This window comes from Plecotus auritus, assembly GCF_963455305.1.
Source record: "Plecotus auritus genome assembly, chromosome: 7".
Taxonomy (NCBI): domain Eukaryota; kingdom Metazoa; phylum Chordata; class Mammalia; order Chiroptera; family Vespertilionidae; genus Plecotus; species Plecotus auritus.
Window position 1 is genome coordinate 17,414,802 of NC_137774.1, and position 23,910 is coordinate 17,438,711.

The 23,910-nt window shown below is 50.9% G+C and overlaps 1 protein-coding gene across 2 annotated transcripts in view; it reads right to left on the reverse strand.

Moving 5' to 3' along the window:
- The window catches only part of ARSG (arylsulfatase G), a 94,490-nt gene that overhangs the window by 30,314 nt on the left and 40,266 nt on the right, over positions 1–23,910 (reverse strand). For both annotated transcript variants that reach the window (XM_080682290.1, XM_080682291.1), the window contains exons 2-6: positions 22,973–23,745; positions 9,712–9,899; positions 7,346–7,393; positions 5,827–5,938; positions 2,705–2,842 (exon numbers count right to left, since the gene is read on the reverse strand). In XM_080682290.1, coding sequence (XP_080538416.1) covers positions 2,705–2,842; positions 5,827–5,938; positions 7,346–7,393; positions 9,712–9,899; positions 22,973–23,190 — 704 coding nt within the window. In that variant the 5' untranslated portion in view covers positions 23,191–23,745. The remainder of the gene's footprint in view (positions 1–2,704; positions 2,843–5,826; positions 5,939–7,345; positions 7,394–9,711; positions 9,900–22,972; positions 23,746–23,910) is intronic.

Here is a 23,910-nt window from a genome sequence, read left to right on the forward strand (position 1 = left end):
GACAGACGGCACACGTGTGGACTGATGAAAAGCCCAGGCCTTGGAGACCCGCATCCAAATTTCAAGAACTTTTAGTTCATGGCTGTCTGGCCCTGGGCGATTGGCTTAACCTCCACGGTAGCCTTTATATTAATAACTACAAATAATACAAGCTGGCAGTAGTGAGGACACGAGGTACCCAGGATGCACCTCTTCCCCTGTATCTTTTTTTTTTTTTAATATATTTTATTGATTTTTTTTACAAAGAGGAAGGAAGAGGGATAGATAGTCAGAAACATCGATGAGAGAGAAACATCGATCAGCTGCCTCCTGCACACCTCCTACTGGGGATGTGCCCGCAACCAAGTTACATGCCCTTGACCGGAATCGAACCTGGGACCTTTCAGTCCGCAGGCCGACGCTCTATCCACTGAGCCAAACCGGTTTTGGCTCTTCCCCTGTATCTTGATGCCACTTGAGAATCCGTGAAGATGGCATCTTACAAAAACCACACAAATCGGCTCCCTGGGGCCTCGAGCCCCGAGGGCACCCCTCTGTGAGGCTCCGGTGCTGAGTAGAGGATAACGGAGGATAGCTGGTGCTTGGGGGGAAAGCCGATCATAAGACAGTAGGATTCTATTCTTGTTTATCCACAAGCACCGGCACAGAACGAGGCTAGGAGAGCACGCCCTGCCTCTCTCAAGGGGTTATCTCTGGGACGGGGCATTTAGGGTGATTTTTCTGTTTGCTCACCTCTGTTTTCAGAAATTCCTAAAGGGAACGTATTATTTGTGTGGCAGAAGTAGTGGGGCGGCAAGCAGGGAAGAGAAAAACAAGTTAAGATGCCAGAGGGGACATTTCAGGGGAGAGAGGACGGGATGGGTTCGGAGAAGCACTGAAGATGAGGGCCCGGGGACAGTAAGGCCGGAGAAAATCCTGATCTGAAATTATAAACGGCAGGCGAGGGGCACCCACCTCTCAGGAAAGGCCCCGGCAGGCACCTGGCTGGGGAGAGCCAGGCAAGGAGGGGGAGGCAGGGCTTCCCAGCTGGCAGGATGGCACTGGCATTCAGGGATGGCCCCATGGGGTTGAGTAGACAGGGGTCTCTCCGGAATGGGCTGCTGCAATAGCCCCCCCCACACACACATTTCCCCACCCCCTCTGGGCCTCCATGTTACAGACAAGCTTCTGGAACCCAGACTGGATCTGTCGGTTCCATTTGGAAACCCACTGGGCTCCTGCAGCCTGCCAGGCTGTCCAAGCAGGATGGAGGGTGCTAGGTGGGGGCTGGGTAAGGGCAAGATGAGGAGGCGCAGCCCCACAGCGGGAGACAGACCAGTAAGGAGAGCCCCTCAGGGGGAGGGCCCAGGGCAAGTGAAAGAGGGACTCAAGATCTCGATGTGGGTCCTGGGCTCCAGGCCGGGAAGGCGGGGCGTGGGCACCTCTAGGACCTACTGCCAAATGGTGAACACCCTGGAATCTTGAGCCTCCCCTCTGACGCCAATATTCCTCGCTACTCCTCATACCCGTGTCCCACACCCTCATCCTTGTCAGGCCCTCGCCCCCTCATGAGCTTCAGTGCCCCTGTCCCAGGCCCCGCAGGAGCAGAGGCCTGGCCAGCAGGGACGTGGGAGCCCACACCATCTGCTTTCTCCCTTTTTGTCCATTCAGAGCTGCTTCGCCTGCTGCTTTCAAAAACCCAAGTCAGGATTAGCTTTCAGGATCACTGCTAGAGGAAGGGTCTAAATTCAAGTAAGGATCCAAGTCAAACATTGAAAGACGTCCTAGGGCTGGCCCCTTGCCGAGGAGAGCAGGACCCCACACTCCGGGGACCCTGATAGTTCTGACAAACAAGTCCCGGTGGGGACAGAGGTCGCAGGGGGAGGTGAGGGGCGGGGTGGGCAGGAGGAGCAAGGAGCACAGGCCTGGGGGCCTTTTCTGCTGATTCTGAAAATCACGGAGGAATTGGAAAGTCACATCCTAAAGAAATCTGCATGCCTGAGGGTTACTTTCTGTCTGTTAAAAGCCAGTGGGATTTGTGTGACTTTTCACTTAATAACGAATGAATAAATGAGCAAACGCTTCACCTTTTTCATGTGATAAGCACAGTGTTCACTGATTGGTTTGTCCTTTAACTGATTCGTGAACTGGTGAATGAACAGTATCGCACTCTTGCCCGGCCGGTGTGGCTCAGTGGTTGAGTGTCAACCTATGAACCAGGAGGTCACGTTTTGATTCCTGATCAAGGCACACGCCCGGGTTGCGGGCTCGATCCCCAGTGTGGGGCTTGCAGGAGGCAGCTGATCAATGATTCTCTCTCATCATTGATATTTCTATCTCTCCCTCTCCCTTCCTCTCTGAAATCAATAAAAATATATTTTAAAAAATAACCAGTATCACACCTTCTTCAAAGCAAGCGTAAACCGTTCCTAGACCCAGCCGGCTGCCAGCGCTGCCTGCGAGAGCTGCGATGCGGGCAGTGGAGCCTGCCCTCCGCGGGAACAGGGCCGCCCAGGAGCTCAGGGAACAACCCGAGGAACGTCAACCCCAGGCCTGGAGAGTCCAAGGAGGACTGCTTTCCAGTTTGTTTCCGGGAGACGGGTGTGCATTCCCCTTGGCCGGACAGGGGAGCCCGCCATGGCTTTGTAGAGCTGCGGGAGGCCAGGGGGCCTGGTGGATGGGAGCAGGGGGTGGCGGGGGCACTCGGGGCCAGAGGACTACTCACCTGGCATGCTGGATGAACTGGGTGGCTTTCTCGGCGTACCTGTGCGCAAGGCCGCTCAGGTTCACGGGCTGCTCCACAATGCGCAGGTTCTCATACAGAGGAAGGGCCACGTCCGTGTAACAGTCCCTGTCGGGGCTCCTGGGTGCAAACCGCAGACGGAGAACATTCAGTTCCATGACCTAGGTGGTCCTAAGGCGGAGCAAGATGCTTTAACGCAGTGACGCACCCAACTACGAACCCCTTAATGGCCTGGCGCCCGGAAGTTTTTCCAGCCAGCCATCTCCTCCAAGTGTAAAACCACCACCATACTTTCTTGCATTCCCTTTGAAGAGAAAGACTTGTGAGCTAGAAACTCTGTCACTCCCATGTTGCTGGGAGAGAAACTGAGGTCTAAACAGACTGAATTACTCAAGCAGAGCCCCACAGCCAATCAGTAGCCCCTCCCTGGCTTTTCCCACTGTCCCCCCTAAATGATGACTTGTCCGTGGGGTACAACAACTTCATGAAGCACAACTTCTGACAGACAGCAGAACAACAGATGGCCGGGGACAACTGTAAGATTTCAAACCATGTTTAGAGAATTTGGAGAAACTTTAGCCATTGGAAAAAAAAATGGAGGTCAAACCAATAGCCCCTCCAGGAAAAAACAAACTCAGCCCTTGGTCTTACAGAGCAAAATGAGTCTGACCTGTAAACGCTTCCTCCGTGCGGCTGAGGGAAGACTCTGGCCATGAGCTTGGGCAGTTATGACCCTACTGGGCATCACAATGCTAATCTCAACATTTGTCTTGAGTTTTTCAGCTTTTTATGATCTCGTTGCAACTCCATCATTTATACTCTTCCTCCCCGCCCCCACAAGCCATCCTTTTTTCTATTTGATTTGTTAATTTTTAATTACTTTATTTTTATTGGATTGATATTGGTTCATAAAGTGATATAGGTTCCAGGTGTACAATCGCATAATACAGCATCTGTGTATATGGTACTGTGTGTTCATCACCCCACGTCAAGTCTCCTCCCATCACCACTTATCTGCCCTTTACCCTCTCCTACCTCCCCCACCCCTATTTAACATGGATTTAAAAGGAACTGCTGACATATGACATATGGCCACCTGTGATGCCCAGATAAGAAGGGCGGTGAGATGCTCTATGGCCTCACTTCTCACACCGCAGTATGCACACAGGTCACCCGGCATCTTGTGAAAGACAGGCCTGAGGGTGAGGTCTGGACTCGAGTCACCAGCCTGAGTCTCCATCCCCACCTCCTACAGCTCCAGGGTGACCTGGGCACAGGTACGCTTCCTCCCCTGTGCAGCCCAGACAAACCGGGCCTCGCACAGTGAACTGCAGGGAAGTATACAGAGCGCCTAGAACAGCCGTGGGCAAACTACGGCCCACGGGCCGGATCCGGCCCGTTCGGCTGTTCTATCCGGCCCGCGGAGCCGAAAGAGCGGAGGGTTCTCTTGCTCTCCCCTCCGCTCCTTTACTTTGAATTTATATTAGTTCACACAAACACTCCATCCATGCTTTTGTTCCGGCCCTCCGGTCCAGTTTAAGAACCCATTGTGGCCCTCAAGTCAAAAAGTTTGCCCACCCCTGGTAGAATGTAAGTTTCTCAATCAACGGCCATCATTACACAAACTACTGTGCTGTTAATGAGCCAGCGAGACTGCTTTCCCCAAACACCTGCGACCTCATAACCTCCATGCACAGTCTGAACAAGCGAAGCACGTGGTTTGTGTTGCTTTATTACCTGCATAAGGTGTATCACCTTTTCTTTTTTGATAATCCTCACCCCAGGACATTTTTCCACTGATTTTCAGAGAGTGGAAGGGAGGGGGAGAGGCAGAGAGAGAAAGAAACATCAATTTGGGAGACACACATCAACTAGTTGCTTCCCGCACACGCCCAGACCAGGGCTGGAGATAGAGCCTGCAACCGAGGTACATGCCCTTGACCGGAATCGAACCCAGGACCCTTCAGTCCAAGGGCCGATGCTCTATCCACTGAACCAAACCGGCTGCAGTGGTTGGCAAACTGCGGCTCGCGAGCCACATGCGGCTCTTTGGCCCCTTGAGTGTGGCTCTTCCACCAAATACCACGGCCTGGGCGAGTCTATTGAGGCGTTAGAAGAAGTTTAAGTTTAAAAAATTTGGCTCTCAAAAGAAATTAGTACTGTTGACTAATGAGTTTGCCGACCACTAGGCTAGGGCTTTATCACCTTTTTCTGATCGTTAATGTATTGCAGGCTCATTACTGAATTTTGGGAAACCCAATGAGAAATGAAAAAAAACAAAAAACCCTTAGTCCCACAGCCAGAGTGGATGGCCCACTGTTGGCATACTCCTGTGGGTGTCTCCTGATAGGCGATAAAGGCATAAATGCTGAGGTAGCTATGACCCCACTGTTGGTGATTGTTTCCTGCTTTCTTCACTTACATTGTGAGCATTTCCCCAGTTCACTGACTATGTTTGTACATGAGTGCCCCGGGCATTCCAATGTCAGATGCAGGCTTGTTTGTAGGGGTGGGGAGTGGGGGGAGCTTGTAAGGAGCCCTGAGTGCTTCCTCTCTGGGCCAGGTGAGTGGCCCAGGAGCAGAGCCAGCAGGCAGAGGAGGAGGGAACCCCACCTGTGAGGCCGTGGCCCTGCCGGGCTCTGCCCAGCAGAGCTAAACAGTCCAAGGAACCCGGCGAATTCTAATAAGGAAATTCTGTGAAATTCTGTTGGCCTCACCTTTGCTAAAAGTTTTCTTGCTCATTTTTTTGCTGTCTTTTTGTTTTCTTTTGTTGTTAATCCTCACCTAAGTATATTTTTTCCCTGGCTTTTCAGAGAGAGTGGAAGGAAGGGAAGGTGGGGCAGAGAGAGAGAAACATTGATGTGAGAGAGACACATCAACTGGCTGCCTCCCACACGCACCCCGACCGGGGACAGGGAGCGAACCCGCAACCCAGGTACATGCCCTTGAATGCGACCCTTTCGTGCATGGACCAACGCTCTAACCACTGATCCATCGGCCAGGTACTGTTTTGCTGTCTTGACTGTCCCCTTTCAGCCCCTCTGACTTCCTCCTGATGGACCACACCCCCAGGACTTGTGGCTCTGGATCCCACAGCCAATTACCTTGATGGTCTCTCGCCCCGGGGGCATGCCGGGCAAGGAGGGAGGTTGAGGCCCGGGCTGTCTGTGCAGCCCATATCGTGGCTGTATGGGATTCCAAAGTAGTAATCAAACCCTGGAAGAGAAGCAACTGGTTAGCACCCCCACTCAGCTTTGGTTCCAGGAGCTTGCATTCTTACACCCAGGACAAAAATGTCACCTTCCCCGATCTCATACCGCAGTGCTATGGAGGATGTAATTAAAAGGGGATTTGATGAATATCCCTTTGTAGTCTGCAAAGAAAACACTTTGCTGGGTTCTGGCTGGAAGGCCAGATTTGGGATACAGCCTGTGATTAGTTAACCCAGAGTGGGAGGAAGTGGAGAGAATGATTAAACCCCTACCATCCCCGTGCAGTTACTGACCCATTGGGGAAGTATTTGCTGAAAATCTACTATGCATGACGCTGTAAGGGACAAAAGAATAGGTTCTGCCCCCAAAATACTTCCCATCTGAAGAGAATGTAATATATAGAGATTAAGCTGTAAGAGATGGAGAATCCGTAAAACAAAAAGAGTGGGGACCCTTTTTTCTGCCAAGGGCCATTTGGATATTTATGACATCATTCGGGGACCATACAAAATTATCAACTAAAAAAATCAGCCTGCTGTATTTGGTCAGATATATACGTCTATTTGTGGTTAATCCTCACCTAAGGACATTTTTCCCCTTGGTTTTCAAAGAGAGTGTAAGGGAGGGAAGGGGGAGCCGAGAGAGAAACATGGATGTGAAAGAGAAATATTAACTCACTCCTAATGCCTTGGCAGGGTCAGACCGAACGACTTTGTGGGCCTTACATGGCCCACGGGCCAGATGTTCCCCACCCCTGGGTTAGAGGAAGACGTTACCCCCAGACGCTGGGCGTGGGTGGGGTGGGGGCAGAAATCTCAAAGTGCTTCTAGGAAAGGCTGGCATTTCAGCTAGACCTCAGAAGGCTGGTGGGCCTGGACCTAGGGTACTGAGGTGGGGTGTGGGGCGGCGGGGGGGAGGGGGGAGGATGTGAGTTAAATTGAGGCATGAATATCCATGTGGGCTTTTTTCTGAGATCCTTCCTCATCCTGTCTCTTCGCCAACCCAAGCTTTAGTGTGAAGTTTCCCATGGGATCTCTCTACTCCTTCCCCAAGTCCCACTGGGCCGGGGTCCCTGCCTTGGTGACCCTATCAGACAATGTTTACTTCTTACCACACTCAATGGGTCTGGACCTCACATCAGCCATGTCCCCCGAGATGCAAGGAACCCGATCAGGGAGAAGAGTGGGGCTCGCGATGGGGAGCCAGGGGTCAGACAGGAACCAAGGAGAGGGGACAGGAAGGAGGATGTGAGATCGAGGGGAGCCCAGGCACCCCAAATGCACCCGAGGGATACTGTGAACAAAGATATCCTAACTCAGGAGCTGGATGGCTTCAAGGTTATTCCAGTCCTTTTACACAGAGGTCCTTATTGCCCGTTTCCCAGGTAACAAAGCCCCCAAAGAGTTCTTACCACGGAAGTTGGGGTGATAAGAGCTGTGATGCCCAAGGTGCCATTTGCCTGCAGGGAAACGAGAAAGAGACTTTCAGAGGCCTCTCATGGGGGCCCCAGCCCCTCGGGGAGCTGATCACACTCTCGGTTCTCCATCAGGTTGCCCTTCACTGGGTTCTGGCTGGAAGGCCAGATTTGGCTGCAAAGTGATGAGGCTGCAAACACAGTGCCAAAGCCAAACCCTGCTCTGTGGGGCCCAGAGGGAGTCCACGGGGAGACAGAAAGCGAGCAAGGGTGACTCAGCACCTCCACAGGAGAACGCAGTGCAAGGGAAGGACAAGCCATTCCTGGGAGCCCAGCGAAGCCAGCAGGCTGAGCTTCGCCCCTCCACGAGGTTCCAGTGCCCACAGCAACACCCCCCACCCCCGCACCGCTGCCCAGCCAGCTGCACCCGCCCCTCTGCTCTCCTGGGCGGGGCCCTGCCAAGGGTGCAGGTGCATGCCCCATCTCAGAGATGCCTGGGTCTCGCCTGGTTGCATCATCTTTTCTGGCCAACGCCCACAGCCTGCAGAGCATGAACGAGAAACGGCCTCCCCACTGCGGTTCAAGCTCACCGACACCTACCCAGCTGCCAACGAGCAAACTCCTGGCTCTGTCGATGCCTAAGGTCCGGGGTGCGGGGCGGGTGCGGGGGTGACTGGTGATGCAAGCCAAGTGCTCTGATAACGCTGGGCCTCTCTGACCTGCTCATTCTGCTCTGAGTAAAGAACCCAGGGGAATCGCTCACAGGCAAAGGGGCCCGGAAATGAATGTGGTTCAAAGATCTGAACAGTGGGCCCTCGCCGCAGCCCGTTTGTCGGCACACCGTCCCTCCTACTTCACGCCGGGGGAAGGAGGCAGGATTCCCACAGGACCCAGCTCTTGGAGAGTCGGAATAACAAGCACAGGCAGCCCGAGGAGGGTGCAGGGACGGCTGGGTTGCCTCAGAGGAGAAACCAGCAATGAAGCAAAGCACGAGAACGAGTTGGACCAGACACACCTGTCTCATCCATGCGCTCCGGGCCAGGCAGCGCCGAACAAGTCTCCACACCTGCCTGGAACTCAGCTTCCTCCCCAGAGTGTGGGGCAAACCAGGCCCAGGGCACGACCATACGTGGAGCAAATAAACACTTAGCCCAGTGCCGGGCACTAAGTAAGAGGTGTTTAGTTCGAAAGCAAAGCAAGCTGGTGGGCAGTGTGGCAGACGCTGCTGTTTGCCTGCCCTACACCCAGGTCCCCACTCATCCCGCTCCCAGAACTGTTTTGGGAACCTGGGGTTGGGAATCTGTGCCTGAGGCCAAATCAACCATTAGAATCCTGGCCCCCCACTCCCCCCCCCCCCCCATTTCCCAGTCTTCCTTGCCACGAAGAGTGGCCATGTGACCCAGCTCCGGCCAATAAGGTGCAAGTGCACTCCTGGGGCTGAGAAAAGATTGTGTTCCTGATAAAAGGGAACAAGTGGGCTAGCACTGCCTCCCCTTTTTCCTTCCTTGAAGCCAAATGATGGCGAATGGCCTGAGGCCGCTCAAGCAGGACAAAAGCCAACAGAGGAAGGACAGCAGAGCAGAAAAGATTTCTCTGAGTGGCTGAGCCAAGAGAAGCAGTCACTCACCTCTACGCTTATTAGAATGAGAGGAAAAGAGCTCAGATACCCTTCAGCCCACTGTTAGGCCTTCACAGTCACTTACAGCCGAAAGCATTCCTCGCTTACACAGTAAGAAATCCACAAAAAAGCAGACAGGAGCGGACGAGGCAGCAGTGTGGTAGGGCTACACAAAGGCGAAGCAGCCAGTCCAGTCCAGTGGAACCTCGATTCTCGGACTTAATTCGTTTGGGAAGGCTGCTCGAAAACCGAATCACATTCCCCGAAGAGAAGTAATGTAACTGAATTAACCCGTTCCAGACCCCCAAACGATCCTGTTTTCATCTTTCTCATATACAGTACATGCCTAATGTACTGTTTAATTTATAAATAAGCTCTTTGAAAACAAAAAGGACATGAAATGTACATGAAGATAAATGAAAAGTCAATAAAACAGAAATGAAATGTATAGTAAAAAGTGAAAACGTAGTAGTAATAAGCAGCAACGAAAGCAAAAACGCACACAAATATTCGCAGCACAATTTCCTGAGATGTTAACAACATGAGGGTTAGGGGTAAGTTGACTCATACTCTTGCATTCTCTCCTTTGTCACCTGAGAGACACGTGACTGATCATACAGGTATCAGCATGACAGGGTTGCTGGGTTGAGAAGCGAACTGTTCGAGATAGGAGACATTCAAGAATCCAGATTTGACTGTAAATGCAGTGGGAGACGGGGATGGGGCTATGGGGCACCCATGTTACCTATCATCCCGGTGACGTAGCCGGCCTGCTGCAGCACCTCCGCCAAGGTGGTCTCGTTGAGCGGAAGGCCCCCCACAGAGGTGACTGCAAAGTTGTGTGTGACTCCGTTGCGCAGGCCCAGCCGGCCGGTGAGCAGGGCGGCCCGGGAGGGCGAGCAGGTGGAGGCAGCTGCGTGGAAATCCACAAACCTGCATGGAAAGGAAAGTGATGGAGATCTCTCCAACCACAGGAAGCCAGGCCAAGAGGAAAGTCCACTCCCACTCTGCTCTGGGGATTCCAGTGCTGGGGAAAAGCTCCCCAGTAGAACAAGTAAAGAAAAGGAAGCCCAGAGAGGTAAGGTGACTAATCCAAGGTCACACGGGTCATTCCAATGGATAGAATCCAATGTATTTAGTGGATCCTCTTTATCCAAAGATTCCATATTTCTTACATGTATTTGTAACCCTGAAATCAATATTCCATGGCTCTCACTCGGTTACACAGTCACAGGCAGACCTTTGGAAAATCTCAGCCACCCAACGTGCACAGGCCCAACTGAAGTCGGCTCTCATTCTGTAAGCAAGTGTCCTCCTTTTCAGAGTCTGGTTAGTACCCTGGTTTTGCATTTTTGTTCTTCGTGTTGCTGATTTCGCTGTTTGAAACGGCCCTCGAGCAGAAGGCTGAAGTGCTGGCCAGCGGTCCTAAGCTCATGAAGGCTGTGATATGCCTTACCAGAAAATATACGTTCTATAAGCTTCATTCAGGAATGCGTTCTAGTGCTGTGGGCTGTGAGTTCAATGTTAATCAATCAAAAATATGTTAAACAAGCTGCCTTTAAACAGAAACACACTGATCAGTTGATGAAAATGTGGCCAGAGGCACATAGGAACCTAGTCTTGTATTTCCCCTAGAAGCAATGGCTCAGTATTCTCTTTATATATATATATATATATATATATATATATATATATATATATATATATATATTTATATATATATATATATATATATATATATATATATATATATATATATATATATATTTTTATTGATTTCAGAGAGGAAGGGAGAAGGAGAGAGAGACAGAAACATCAATGACGAGAAAGAATCCTTGATTGGCTGCCTCCTGCATGCCCCACACTGGATATCAAGCCCCCAACCTGGGCATATACCCTTGACCAGAATCGAACCTGGGACCTTTCAGTCCACAGGCCAATGCTCTATCCACTGAGCCAAGCCGGCTAGGGCGGCTCAGTATTCTTCATAATCCAATAATTATCCAATAATTCGGTGTTCACGGAGACCTCATAGAACATAACTACCGCCAATAACAAGAGCTGACTGTACCCACTACACACTACCACATGCCCAGCCCTCTGTCACACACCATGAAGAAGCATAAACAGTCTAGCCATTTTCCTATCCTCGAGGAACATGACTAAACTTAATGTTACCGACAATGGGGCAACCTGGCCTTGTGTGTCTCCTAATGGGATGCAGCATGAAGTTCATAAAGTCAAGGATTCCTGCCAAAAGCATTTAACTTGAACCTAATCAGTCCCCTGGAGCTAATTTCCAGGTTCCAGAAAATATAGCTAATAGAAAAATAAGCTGTTTGACACCACAAGGAAATAAATGCATAAACCAGTCTCTAGACATTCTATAAGACAACTGGTTGGGGAAAAAGAGCCAATATCTGAGGGGAAATTGGATAGAGGGGGGGATACTGTACATTAAAAGAGACTAAAGAGACATAACCAAATGGTCCTTGATTGGATCCTGGTTCAGACAAGCTAACATAACAACACATGTGGGGGCTAATTAGAGAAATTTAATATTGACTGGATATAAGATGCAGTTAGGGAATCATTGTTCATTTTCATGATTGTGGCCATGTGGAAAAATGTCTTTATTATTTTTTCCAGTTTTACTGAGATGTAATCGACACATAACATTGTTTTCCTTTAAGGTGTGTGACAGAATGATTTGATATGTGTATCTACTGTGAAATGACCACAATAGTTAACATCCAGCATCTCATATCCAAATATTTTTCCTTGTGATCAGAACTTCTAACATCCACTCTCTTAGCAGCTTTCCAATATACAATACAGTATTGTGAGCTACAGTCACCATGCTGTACATTACAGCCCCTCACTCTTGCTCACTCCTCATGTCAAACTGGTCACCAAGTTCTATTGATTCTGCCTCCTAAATGACTCCCAGGTCTGTCCCCTCTGTCACTGCCTTGATAGATTATTACAAGATTATTATTATTCCAGCCATCCCTACCCCCAACCCCCACATTAATGCCAAGATCTTTCTACAATGTGAATCTGATCACACCAATTTCTTATTTTAAAAAGCATAGTCTCTCTGCCTGCTTCCTCAGGCTCACCTGCTTCTCCGCACCTCCACACCCTGTGCCCCCAACATACATATTACTACCATACCTCTGTGCCTTTGCACATGCTGATCCCACCACTGGGAAGGTCTCCCTCCTACCCCTCGCCCCCATCTTGATTGACAACTCCCAGCTGTCTTCATGACCTAGTTCTACGGCATCTTCCCTGACTCTGCCCCCCATTCCTGCACAGAGTCAGGCCCCCTCTTCCCCATACAATCATATCGCTTTTGGCATATCCTTTATAATACTGAAATATAATTCTTTATGTTCATGTTCAGGGCAGTGTAAAGATGACCACAGATTCTCTGGCAAGCCTCCCATTGGGAGGTGAGGTCTGAGCCCCGCCCCTTAACTCCTCCATCAGCTCCTCCCATTTCTAATGGTGCCTATGACATGGTCCTCAGCTAAGTCAATCCAGTGACCTTCCAAGATGCCAGGCTAACTCTCCCAACCCAGGACAGCATGCTGATGAGACATGCCATCCCCCAACCCTAGGTTTTCAGTGACTACCTTCTGCTTGGCCACTGTCACCGCCCACGCTCTGGCTCACCCCACCTCTTTGGCCTTCCAAGTCATGGCTGACTGCTCTGGGTAGAATTGTCTCCCAAAAGCATATATTGTAGTCCTCATCCCACTACCTCAGAATGCAACCTTATTTAGAAACTAGAAGCCCAGTGTACGACAGTCGTGCACAGGGGGAGGGGAGGGTGGGCCGTCCTTCAGCCCGGCCTGCACCTTCTCACAGTCCAGGTCCCTGAGGGGGATGTCCAACTGCCGGCTTAGGCCTGCTTGGGCATCCCCCGAGGAGTCCTTAGTGCTGCCGCAGAAGCAAGAGAGGCCCCCGCCACTGCCACTGCGCTTGCCAGCCATAAGCCTGGCTTCTGGCTGAGTGGCACTCCCCCTGTGGAAGCACACTGACCACCAGGGGGCAGCTCCTGCATTCAGCGTCTACCCCCTGGTGGTCAGTGCACATCATAGCGACCAGTCATTCTGCTGTTTGGTCGATTTACATATTAGCCTTTTATTATATAGGATAGTCATTGCAGAGATAATTGGTTAAGTTGAGATTACAGTGGAGTAGGGTGAGTATAAGTTTTCTCTTTACCACCCAGCACAGCTAGAGAGTTCCTGAGTAGGGGAGGATGGGGAATGAGAAAAGGAAAAAAAAAGAGACAGACACAGAGACAGTAGGAAAAAGCCTGGACTGGGTGGGACAGCTGTCCTCTGATGGAGAGACAGTGACCCAGAGCTGGTGCAGCATGTTTATTATATACAGCATGATTCCAGGAAGTTTTACTAGAGTTTAAGACAAAGGAAATTATGTGAAATCATGGTTAAAGATCAAGCTGTAATTCTTCATTCTTGTGGCTTCTTTGTAATTGTCACTCCTGGCTGAGCCCAGATAATTGCGTCTGTTCCTTGCGCCTGGCTGAACTTAGATAATGAAACCCACCCCCAGGCGCCTGAGCTAAAGGTCAGGCTGACAACATACCTGCCTCTGACATGGTGCGTTTCCAGGACGTGGCTCTGCCGATGCCACTGGACTCAGCCGACAATTAGCTTATGTGTCTTCCAGGCGCTCTCTACAGGTTGAGTCCTTAACCCAATATAACTGGTGTGTTTATAAGGAGAGAGAGACAGTGAGGAGAATGCCACATGCAAACAGAGACACACAGAGGGAAGGTGGCCCTGTGCGGACAGAGGCAAGGACTGGAGTTATACTGCCTCAGGCTAAGGAATGCCTGAGGCTACCAGAAGCCGGAAGAGGCAGGAAGGAACCTCCACTGGAGTTTCCGAGGGAGCCTAACTGCCAACACCTGGATTTTTAACGTCTAGCTTCCAGACGGTGCGAATAAATTTCTGTTGTTTTAAGCCACTCAGTTTGTGGTCCTTTGTTACAGCAGCTGCAGGAAACTAATACACCCCCCGCATAGGCCCAGCATTCATCCCAACAGGACCCTGATTCCTGGAGCATCTCACATCCCACACACAACTCTCCAGCTCAACACCTTGGCTCTGCCGTACCTCAGCCCAGAGTGCTTTACCCCTCACCACTCTCCCAAATTCCTACCTATCCTCTGAAACCTACCACTGTCTGCCACACAGTCTTTCTTTGTCCCCCAGGAGGATGGGCCTTGACCTTGACTTCTGCAGCCTCTTCATGTCTGAATGGAGACATGCATCTGACATCAAAGCTCTTATGAGAGCCACGCCTTCCTGTGGTGCCTGCACCCCTTCTCCACCTGCCCATCCGCCGGACTCCTGTGGGGCTGTGGATGCCTGTTCCCTGCCCCTGCTCTCACTGGCCTTAGGCTGAGGAAGTCCCAAGACCCACCCTCGGTGGTATCAGCTCCAAAGCCTGGCTTACTTCCACACAGCCATGGGAGTCAGAGAGAGAGACCCCAGAACACCCATTTCCCAGCTGACGTCTGGGGATGGGCACAGCGCGTCAGTGGTCCACGTTTTCTTCCTGCTCACAAACTGCACAGGAAGCCAGCCTTGGTGGGTGTGGAGGTAACTAACTAAGAGCATCAAATGGATCAAAGAAAAGTCCTTCAGTTGCTAAGCTTAAGGGACTTCTGTCCACAATGGAGTGAACTTTGCCAGTGGGTCTGGGATGCTCAGAGGCTGTTGACCACCACTTCTTCACCCCTGGTGTTACAGGATGAATGTTTGTGTCCCCCAAAATACGTCTGTTAAATCCCTAAAAAACTGATGGTTTTAGAGGTTGGGCCTTTGGGAGGTGATCAGGTATAGAGGAGGTCATGAGGGTGGGGCCCCCACAATGGGATTAGTGCCAGATAGAGGAGGAGACCAGAGCACTCTATCTCCACATGAGGACACAACGAGAGGTCACCCATCTGCCATCCAGGAAGGAGGTCGTCAGCACAACCTGGCCACGCTGGCAACCTGACCTTAGACTTCCAAGCCTCCAACACTGTAGAGCAAGCATGTCAAACTCAAAGGCTAACACGGGCCAAATAAATGAGGCATGTGGCCCATGGGCCACGAGTTTGACATGTTTGCTGTAGAGAATAAATGCATATTGTTTAAGCTCCCCGCTCTGTCATATTTGTTGTAGCAGCCCAAGCGAATACACCTCGGCAGTGCCAAAAACACATGGCGATCCTGACCCTGACCCCGCTCGCCCGTTTCTCGTGACTCTCCTGAGAGCAGTCTCTCCTTGGCCATGGTAATGCCATCACCTTGGAAACAGCTGCAGCACATTTCTACAGCAAGATGGAGCTTCGAGCTCCTTCCCAGTCGGTGGGTTTTGTGAGGATGGGACCTAGAGTTGCAACTCCAGCCCCAAGCAGGGCGCCTTGCTGGGATGGAGCAGTTCTGGCAAAATCTGGTGGATGAACAAGCAAAACTGGAAGAGAAAGAGGCCCACGTCGTTTGATTGGAAAAAACACGTTAGTCCACTTTCCACATAATCGCTTAAGCTGATGTCTCAGGGCTCAGTTCCTGCCCCACCGTGTGATCAAGTTCATAGCTTAACTCTCAGAAGCAATCTTACTTCCTTCAGTTCCAAGTCTTTGAAGAACCCTGACTGCACTCCTTGCAAATAAAACCCTAACCACATCCCACGCAGCCCTCTGAGCTGACCTGCCTGTCACCTTCCCCCCTCCCACCTCTGTCTCCGTTTGGCAGGGACTAATTAATAAGGAATAAAATGGCCTTGCTTTTTGGAAAGCCTCTTTTGTTTCCCCCCAGATCTATCTGGGCAGGCTCAGGCCAGTTCGCCAACAGGGGTCCTAATTAAAGTCTGAAAATGCATTGTAAAGCAAAGCTGGAAACACAGAGCCAGACATTACAGCAGCCTGTTAACGGAAAATCAGCTCAAATTAAGACACAGCCAGACGGAAACCAAAGCAACTTGCCATTGCATAAATTACGTGCATTAGAATCAGGGGAGGTGAGCGCTGGAAACGCCACCACGAGAGCCCTGGCGTGACATAACGTTGCAAAGTTAAGCGTGTCCGGCCTTCGTTTATAAGGAATTTAAAATAGATGATGACACCTTCTGTGGCAACTCTCTAAATTGCTATGTGACTGGAATAAACACTACCTTTACTCCATTCATAATGTAAAGGCTTGGAGGGGGAAATAGGTTTGAAAAAAAAATTTCTGTGGCCTTTGTGGGTAGAGGGACAGGATGGGGAAGTAAGAACCAGGAAAAAAGCTAAAGCAGGACTTAGATCAGCTCACCTCAGCCCCCATGTTTCCTTCATCCTTCAGAAGGTTAAGTGGGATTATTGAGATAGCCAGTATGCAGGCCCTTTATAAACTACAAGCAAATGTGGCAGCAAATAGCAAAGTTTGTGTGTTTTTTTCATTCATTCATTCATTCATACACCTACCCATATTCTTTTTTTAAAAAAAAATATTTTATTAATTTTTTACAGAGAGGAAGAGAGAGGAGAGGGATAGAGAGCCAGAAACATCGATCAGAGAGAAACATCGATCAGCTGCCTCCTGCACACCCCCTACTGGGGATGTGCCCGCAACCAAGGTACGTGCCCTTGACCGGAATCGAACCTGGGACCTTTCAGTCCGCAGGCCGACGCTATATCCACTGAGCCAAACCGGTTTCGGCCATACTCTTGATCTTTTCAAAAAAAGATTCCTGACAGCTGAACTTGGTATGATCCTTGGCATTTTTTCCCTTTCTTCTTCGCACTCTCCTTGTGGATATGTGCACATTCACACTCAAGGAAGGACACACACAAGGTACATGAAAGCAAGATGCACACACAGGCCTCTCAGTGCCTCCTAGACCAACACTTCCCCCCATTGCCACGAACTTGAGCCAAGCCACCCTGGAGGCACCTGCAATGTGCCCCCTGCCCTCCACTAGAGGGGACCACACCTAGAAAGCTGGAACAATCCACCTCAAATGCAGGTCTGTGTCCTCAGTGCTCGGGGCTGCCCACTGACTTAGGATCAAGGTCAAACACTTGAGCATGCACACGATGCCCTTCTCCACCCACCTGCCCAATAGATCAGCCTCACGCTCCCTGTGCCAGCCATACTCAACCACCACGATGCCAGCCAGCGCCAGGCGAGCGAGGGCTTCCCATTGTTCGGGTCACTCATACATTCCCAGCACCTAGGACAGTGTCTGGGGGAGCCTCCAGGAAGGGGCACCTTTCAGTTGTGGGTCTTTGTTCATGCTTTTCCCTCTGCCTACAACACTCTTTCCTCTCCCTCATCTGACTGATGCCTACTCATCTTTAAGGTCTCGGCATTCACTGCACAACCTGACCATGCTAGCAACCTGACTTTGGACTTCCCAGCCTCCTAACTGGTGAGCATTATTGAGTACGTCGTGGCTTCCCTGAGGAGAAATGGCCTTTCTTTCCTTACAATCCCATAGCACTATCTCCAATATGATGTAGCTCTGAGGAATTTAGCTCTTATCACCCAGAAGGTGAGAAGCCCAGCGTGGACATTCTTTTATTATTATTATTATTATTATTATTATTATTATTATTATTATTGATTTCAGAGAGGAAGGGAGAGGGAGAGAGAGAGAGAAACATCTATGATGAGAGAGAATCATTGATCGGCTGCCTCCTACACGCCCCCTACTGGGATCGAGCCCAAAACCCACGCATGTGCCCTTGACCAGGAATCGAACTGTGACCTCCAGGTTCATAGGTCGACACTTAACCACTGAGCCACGCTGGCCGGGCAGCATGGACATTCTTGACTGTGACCAAGCTGCAAATGACGTGCTAATTCCGTCCTGTAGGATGTAAACTCGGGTTATGAAGGGTGGGTCACATGTCCATTCCTGCACTGACAGCCCATCACCTTCTGCATGCCAAATGCTGGTTTTCTTGTCTTCTTTTGGCCAGAGGACTGCAAGCCCTTGAAGGGCAGAGCCGGCTGGGGTCTCCCGGCCTTGTCTCGTGACCTGCTCATCGCTGAATGAACGTCGTGGGGAGGCTTAGAAGCGGAACGAATGAGAGCCACCAGGCAGCTATTTTGAACTTGCAGTTGTGAAGCAAGCGGGCGCCAAGGCCTCGCAGGTTACTATTTCAGTTCCTTTTCTCTAAGATTAGCTGCCATCCAGATCATCGTGTGCCTGTACGTCCCCATCTACTGAGACAGACACGAGGTTCAGGCCCGCAGTACCACTTCTATAGGCTTCCCCTTGCCCCAGGGGGGCAGGACGTGATTTCTATGTCTCCTTGACCTTCTTACCCAATGGCAACGACGTACAACTGCCTGTCCCATGATGCTGAGAGCCTACAAGGAAAAGATGGGCCGGGACCTCCCGAAGCAACCATCATCTCAGAGTTCACGACGAAGGTCACAGGACAAGAGGATGTCTCCCTGATGAAGGTCCTCAGCCCTGAATCTGAATTACCATGGGGGTGGAGGGGGCAGAGCTGGATGGGAATTCCATGGTTGGGGAAGGGCCTTCTTCTTGCTAATGTAGGTCTCCTTCCGAAAGTTCTAGCTCTCACGGCGTCCGCCAGACCTCATTACACTCCCCTGCAGCTCTGGGCGCCAGCCTGGTTCTCCTCTGCCTTTAGGTTACTGCGAACCCCAGGGGCGGCAGCGGGCTGAGGCAGTCCTGAGAGGTAACAGGATGGAGGAATAGTTGCGAAAGCCAATGCTGAGAACAGAAATCCAATCGGGTGTTTGACTGAACTGACAGCTCAGCTCACTCCTTGCTGGGGCCCTTTTTAGAAACAGTCTAAGCCCCTGACAGCCTCTGACCTCCCAGGGGCGAACACTGCCCTGGGATTTCTAGCTCAGCCACCGCCTAGAAGTCTCAGCAACAGCACCGACCTTAAGGAGAATTAAATTGTTGGCGGAGAAGAGGTGAAGCAGGAAGGGGGAGAATTCCAGCGCAGAGTTACTCTAGTGCAAGTCTATCCACCTATGAAATGTATTGACAAAGCACAGTCCACCTCACGCCTGAGCCAGCCCAGCGGACAATTTAAGTGAGTGGGCAGGGTCTGGGCTCTGCTGGCTGGGACCACTTCTGTGTGTCACTGGGCATCCTTCTTCTCTCCCCTAAGACACCTGTGGGTCAAGACTGCTCAGGTGCTCAAATCCTAGTCTGTACATCCTAAGGCCACATTGCCTGACTGCAGTCACCCAGCCAGGAGACTTATGCAGGTTACTTCTGAACCTGAGAATGTTCACGAAATAAGTTGCTTTTCCAGATCAAGTGAACCAGCAATGGCCCTCCCTGGATGCGCTGCCCACTAGAACTGAACTAGTGTTGAACCATCACGACCATTCACTGGGTTCTCCTGAGGATCTGGATGGTTTTCACATTTCTCAGGCGCTTGGAGAGCTGGAAGAGAGGCCAAAGAAAGCCTTTGTCCGTTTCCTTAAAGCCTGAGCACTTCATTCCTCGAACCTACCTTGTCCTGCCAGTTTTCTACCTGCTTGAAACACTTAAGTTGTAGTTAATTACTAAGTCACCGGAGTTTTCACTTAAATTCTGACATTTTTTATTTTATTCTGGTTATTATGCCCTTTTTGTTTGTTTGTTTTTGTTAATCCTCATCTGAGGATATTTTTCCATTGATTTTTAGGGAGGGTGTGAGAGAGGGGGAGATAGAGAGAAACATCGATGTGAGAGGGGGAGATAGAGAGAAACACATCGATCGGTTGCTTCCTGCATGAGCCCCGATCAGGGCCCGGGCTGGGGAGGAGCCTGCAACCGAGCTACATGCCCTTGACCAGAATCAAACCCAGGACCTTTCGATCTACAGTCCGATGCTCTAGCCACTGAGCCAAACCAGCTAGGGCTATCCTATCTTTTTTGAACTTTCAAATGTTCGCCAGCACTGCTCAGCTCAGCTGTGGACAGGGAGAACGCCACGTAACAACCGAGGCTGAGAATGGAGTGCTGCGTCCACACACCAGGAAGGCCAAGGGCCACCCGCACCCACCAGAAACTAGAAGCGAGGCCTGGGACTGATCCCGCCTGAGAGCTTCCAGAAGGATCAGCCCTGCTGGCACCTCGGCGTAGGACTTCTGGGCTCTGGAAGTGCGAGAGGATACAACGGTGTTGCTTTAAGCCATCCAGTTTGTGGTGATTTGTTGAGCCTGTTCTAGGAAACTAATATGCTAATCTTTAAAGAGAGACAATAGAAAAGATATGTTCTCAAGTCACCCTGTTTGGCAATCAGAGTTCTGGTCTGGGAACCCTGGTTCCCCACTGGCATGAGCAGCAGGGGGAGCAGCCAGGGATAGATTAATCCTCGGCCACACAGGAAGCCCGCCTTCCTGTCAACAGAGCCCCAAGTGAGAAGCCCAAGACCTCGGGCCAGAGGGCTGTCTGCCTGGCCCGTCACAAGGCTCAGATGGAGAAAGTATTTCCATTCATGGGAGAAAGAACTCGCAGAGCTCACCACACTCTGTTGCCTCTGGTCCCTGAGGCCCCTTTTTCTCAGGAGGAGAGTGTGCAGGTGGGGACGGCCCCTAAAAATGTCCAGCCCCGTCCCCGCCCCCCCCCCGCCCACATATCAGTTTCCCCACTAACCCACTCACCACCAAAAGCACAAGTTCCCAAGCTTTTGCAAACCATTTTCCTTCGACGATCTGGTAAATGGTATGGTTTAACTCCTTCCCCCGAAAGAAATCCCTATGTGGATTTCTATTGGGGTGACATTTCAAGGCATTATGAATACCTAAAGCCCATTTATTGATGAGCAAAGATTTATGACCGGCCTGCTAAAGATTTATGAATTGCCTACTATGTGACGAGCACTGTGCTACGGGCTAAGAATATAAAGGGGAAGAACAGATAAGGCATTTCTCTTCCTGACGCCCAGAGCTAGGATCGAGGCGTATGAGTTTCCTGTGGCTGCCGTAACAAATGGCCACAAACTAGATGGCTTAAAATGACAAATTTAGTCTCTCCCAGCTCAGGAGGTGAGAAGTCTGAAATTCAGATGTCTACCAGATTGGTTCCTTCTGGAAGTTCAGAGGGAGAATCTGATGCAAGCCTCGCTCCCAGCTCCCTGTGGTGGCCAGCAACCCTTGGTGTTCTTGGCTTGTAGGGGCATCTCTGCCATCTCTACATCTCCACCTCTGTGCGTCTCTCTGTGTCCTCTCTTCTTATAGAGACACTAGTCATTGGATTTAGGACCCATCCTCAATCCTGTAGGACATCCTCAACATCCTCACATACATTTGCAAAGACCCTGTTGTCATAGAAGGTCATGTTCTGAGGTTCCGGGTGGACATGAATGTGGGGCGGACGCTGTTCAACCCAACGCAGGTGTTCAGGTGATTAGACGATCGCCATGGAGAGCTGCAGGAGCAATGGCAGAGCTCACCTGAGGCATCCAAGCAGGCTTTCCTGAGGACTGCGCGTGGAATTGGCGTGGAATTGGAACCCAGAGAGTAGAAACTAATTCAACAGAGGGAGTGGGAAGTGTACCAGGGGGAACTATTAGTAATCTCATAGGCGAGGACAGCTGCAAGCCAGAGGGGCCGTGCAGACCAGTGTGGAGCACGCGCTGGCCTCGGAAGCTGCTGGGCGGAGCTTGGATTTTATCCTTAGGGACACAGGGTCACTCTGAAGGAATGGAAGCAGAGGAGTGTTTCTAGAGAGGTCACCTTGGCTGAGATGAGGAGGATGGACTAGAAAGGTGAGAGCACAGGTGGGACCCCAAGGGTCCACAGCTCAGGGGGCAGCTCCTGGCCGCAGGTGCAAGTGGCTGAAGCTCTGTGGAGATGCCCCCACGTTGTCCCACACAGCGAGCTGGAGCGGCCCCACTGAGCAGGATGGAGGAGCAACCCAGGGCAGACGGGATCTGAGCCGGCCCAAAGGGTTGAAAGCTGATACTTGTATTCTAGCTATGTGGGGAGGGGCTAGGCATTTGAACAAAAAACTTAGGAACACTTCTATCTGTTCAGACGCAGACCCTCTGGGGTAAGTGTGCCTAAGTAGTCACCTCACGAGTCAGTCCTCTTACCTTCTCTGCCTCCCCAATTCTGTTTTTCAAAGGTCACCTTCTCCCTCAAACCCCCAGGCTGGGTTCCAACCCCTCCCCAGGAACTCCAGATTCATGTACTAGATCCTAATCCTTACTTTCCACTGAACCTGTCTCCATGTCCAGATAATAAGTACCTTGAGGGCAAGGGTTTTTATCTTGTTCACCTTGGTATTCCGATTTCCTAACACACACCGATTCTGAATGTGATCAGATGGATGGAAGCATGGATGGATTTCTCCGTGAGGCTGTACTGGCTTCATACCACATTAATCAATCACATAACTAAATCAACATGGACCCATTGTTCTTTAAATGCTTTATGCTGTCCCCTCCCCCAAAAGAGGCAAGTAACACATCCAAAAAGAAGTGGACTGCCTGCCAGCGTGGCTCAGTGGTTGAGCGTTGACCTATGGGCTAGGAAGTCATGGTTCGAATCCTGGTCAAGGGCACATGCCCAGGTTGCAGGCTCGATTCCCAGTGGGGGGCATGCAGGAGACAGCCTATATGATTCTCTCTCATCATTGATGCTTCTATCTCTCTCTCCCTCTCTGAAATAAATTTAAAATATATATACATATATATTTTATATATATACTAGAGGCCCAGTGCACAGATTCATGCACCGGTGGGGTCCCTCGGCCTGGCATGTGCCCTATGGCAATCTGGGACCCCTCGGGGGATGTCCGATAGCCAGTTTCAGCCCGATTCCCGCAGGCCAGATCCAGACAGGAGGGAGCCCGATCCCCACAGGTCTGATTCAGACAGGAGGGAGCCCGATCCTGTGCGTTGAGCATCTGTCCCCTGGTGGTCAGTGCACGTCATAGCAACTGGTTGACCGGTCGTTTGGTCGCTTAGACTTTTATATATAGATTAGGACTTAGGATCCTCAACTCACCTCATTCCTTCGGCGGCCATCTGATCAAGGTTGGCAGTGTCCTTTGTTTCTGCCCAGTTTGCTCCCAGGTCACCCCACCCCATGTCATCTGCCAAAATGATCACGAAATTTGGTTTCTGGGCTCTTGTTTCCCCACTGAAGCAAAAATCCACAAGAGGATAAAGACATCCCAAGAAACTCACCCCCACCAATAAAACCTTTAGAAAAAGCCAGGCCATGGTGGGAAGGGGAGGGTTCGGGTTCTATGGAAGGATGGCGGGCCACCACGAGAGGCGTCTCAGAGAGTCCCCTTCTGCTCACTCTCAACGCAGGGAGTCTCCAGAGGTTGGTGTTCTGCAAGAAGATATTGCAACACCCTCACTGTAAAGATGGGAATGCTGAGGTCCAGCGTTCTGGTGGTGATGGTGGTGGTGGTGGTGCCTATGTGGAGGGTGGGAGCTGCAGAAATGAGGCCCTCATCTAGAATCCTAACTCAAGAGAGTCAGGAAAGTTGCACCCCCCAAATGTGGCTTTCCCCTAAGATGACTGGCGGCATGCAGTTATTGGACGTCAGTGTCAACAACGGCCCTTTGGCCGATTAGAAAGTGACCCCTCTGTGCCCAGAGATGTCAGAGCCAAAGCACAAGTCTCGCATCTGGTCGGGATTCCAGCTGCTGAGTGCAGGGCACAATCTCACATTTGCAGAACACCTGGATGTTCCAGAAGCCGCCGTCGGTCCCCAGTGAGTTTCTGAGCTCCAGGTGGCTGAGGGCTTCATGTGTCTGTGAGGTTTCCTGAAAGAACAAAAATCGACAAGAAAACAGACTGAAAAGTGCCAGCACAGCTGTGTTTTACTCAGGAGCCTAGGAGACAATCGCTTCCCCATGCCGACACATGTTTTCCTTAGTATCCCAATATTTCACTGGCTCATCTGCTTCTCCACCTGAGAAACAGTGATG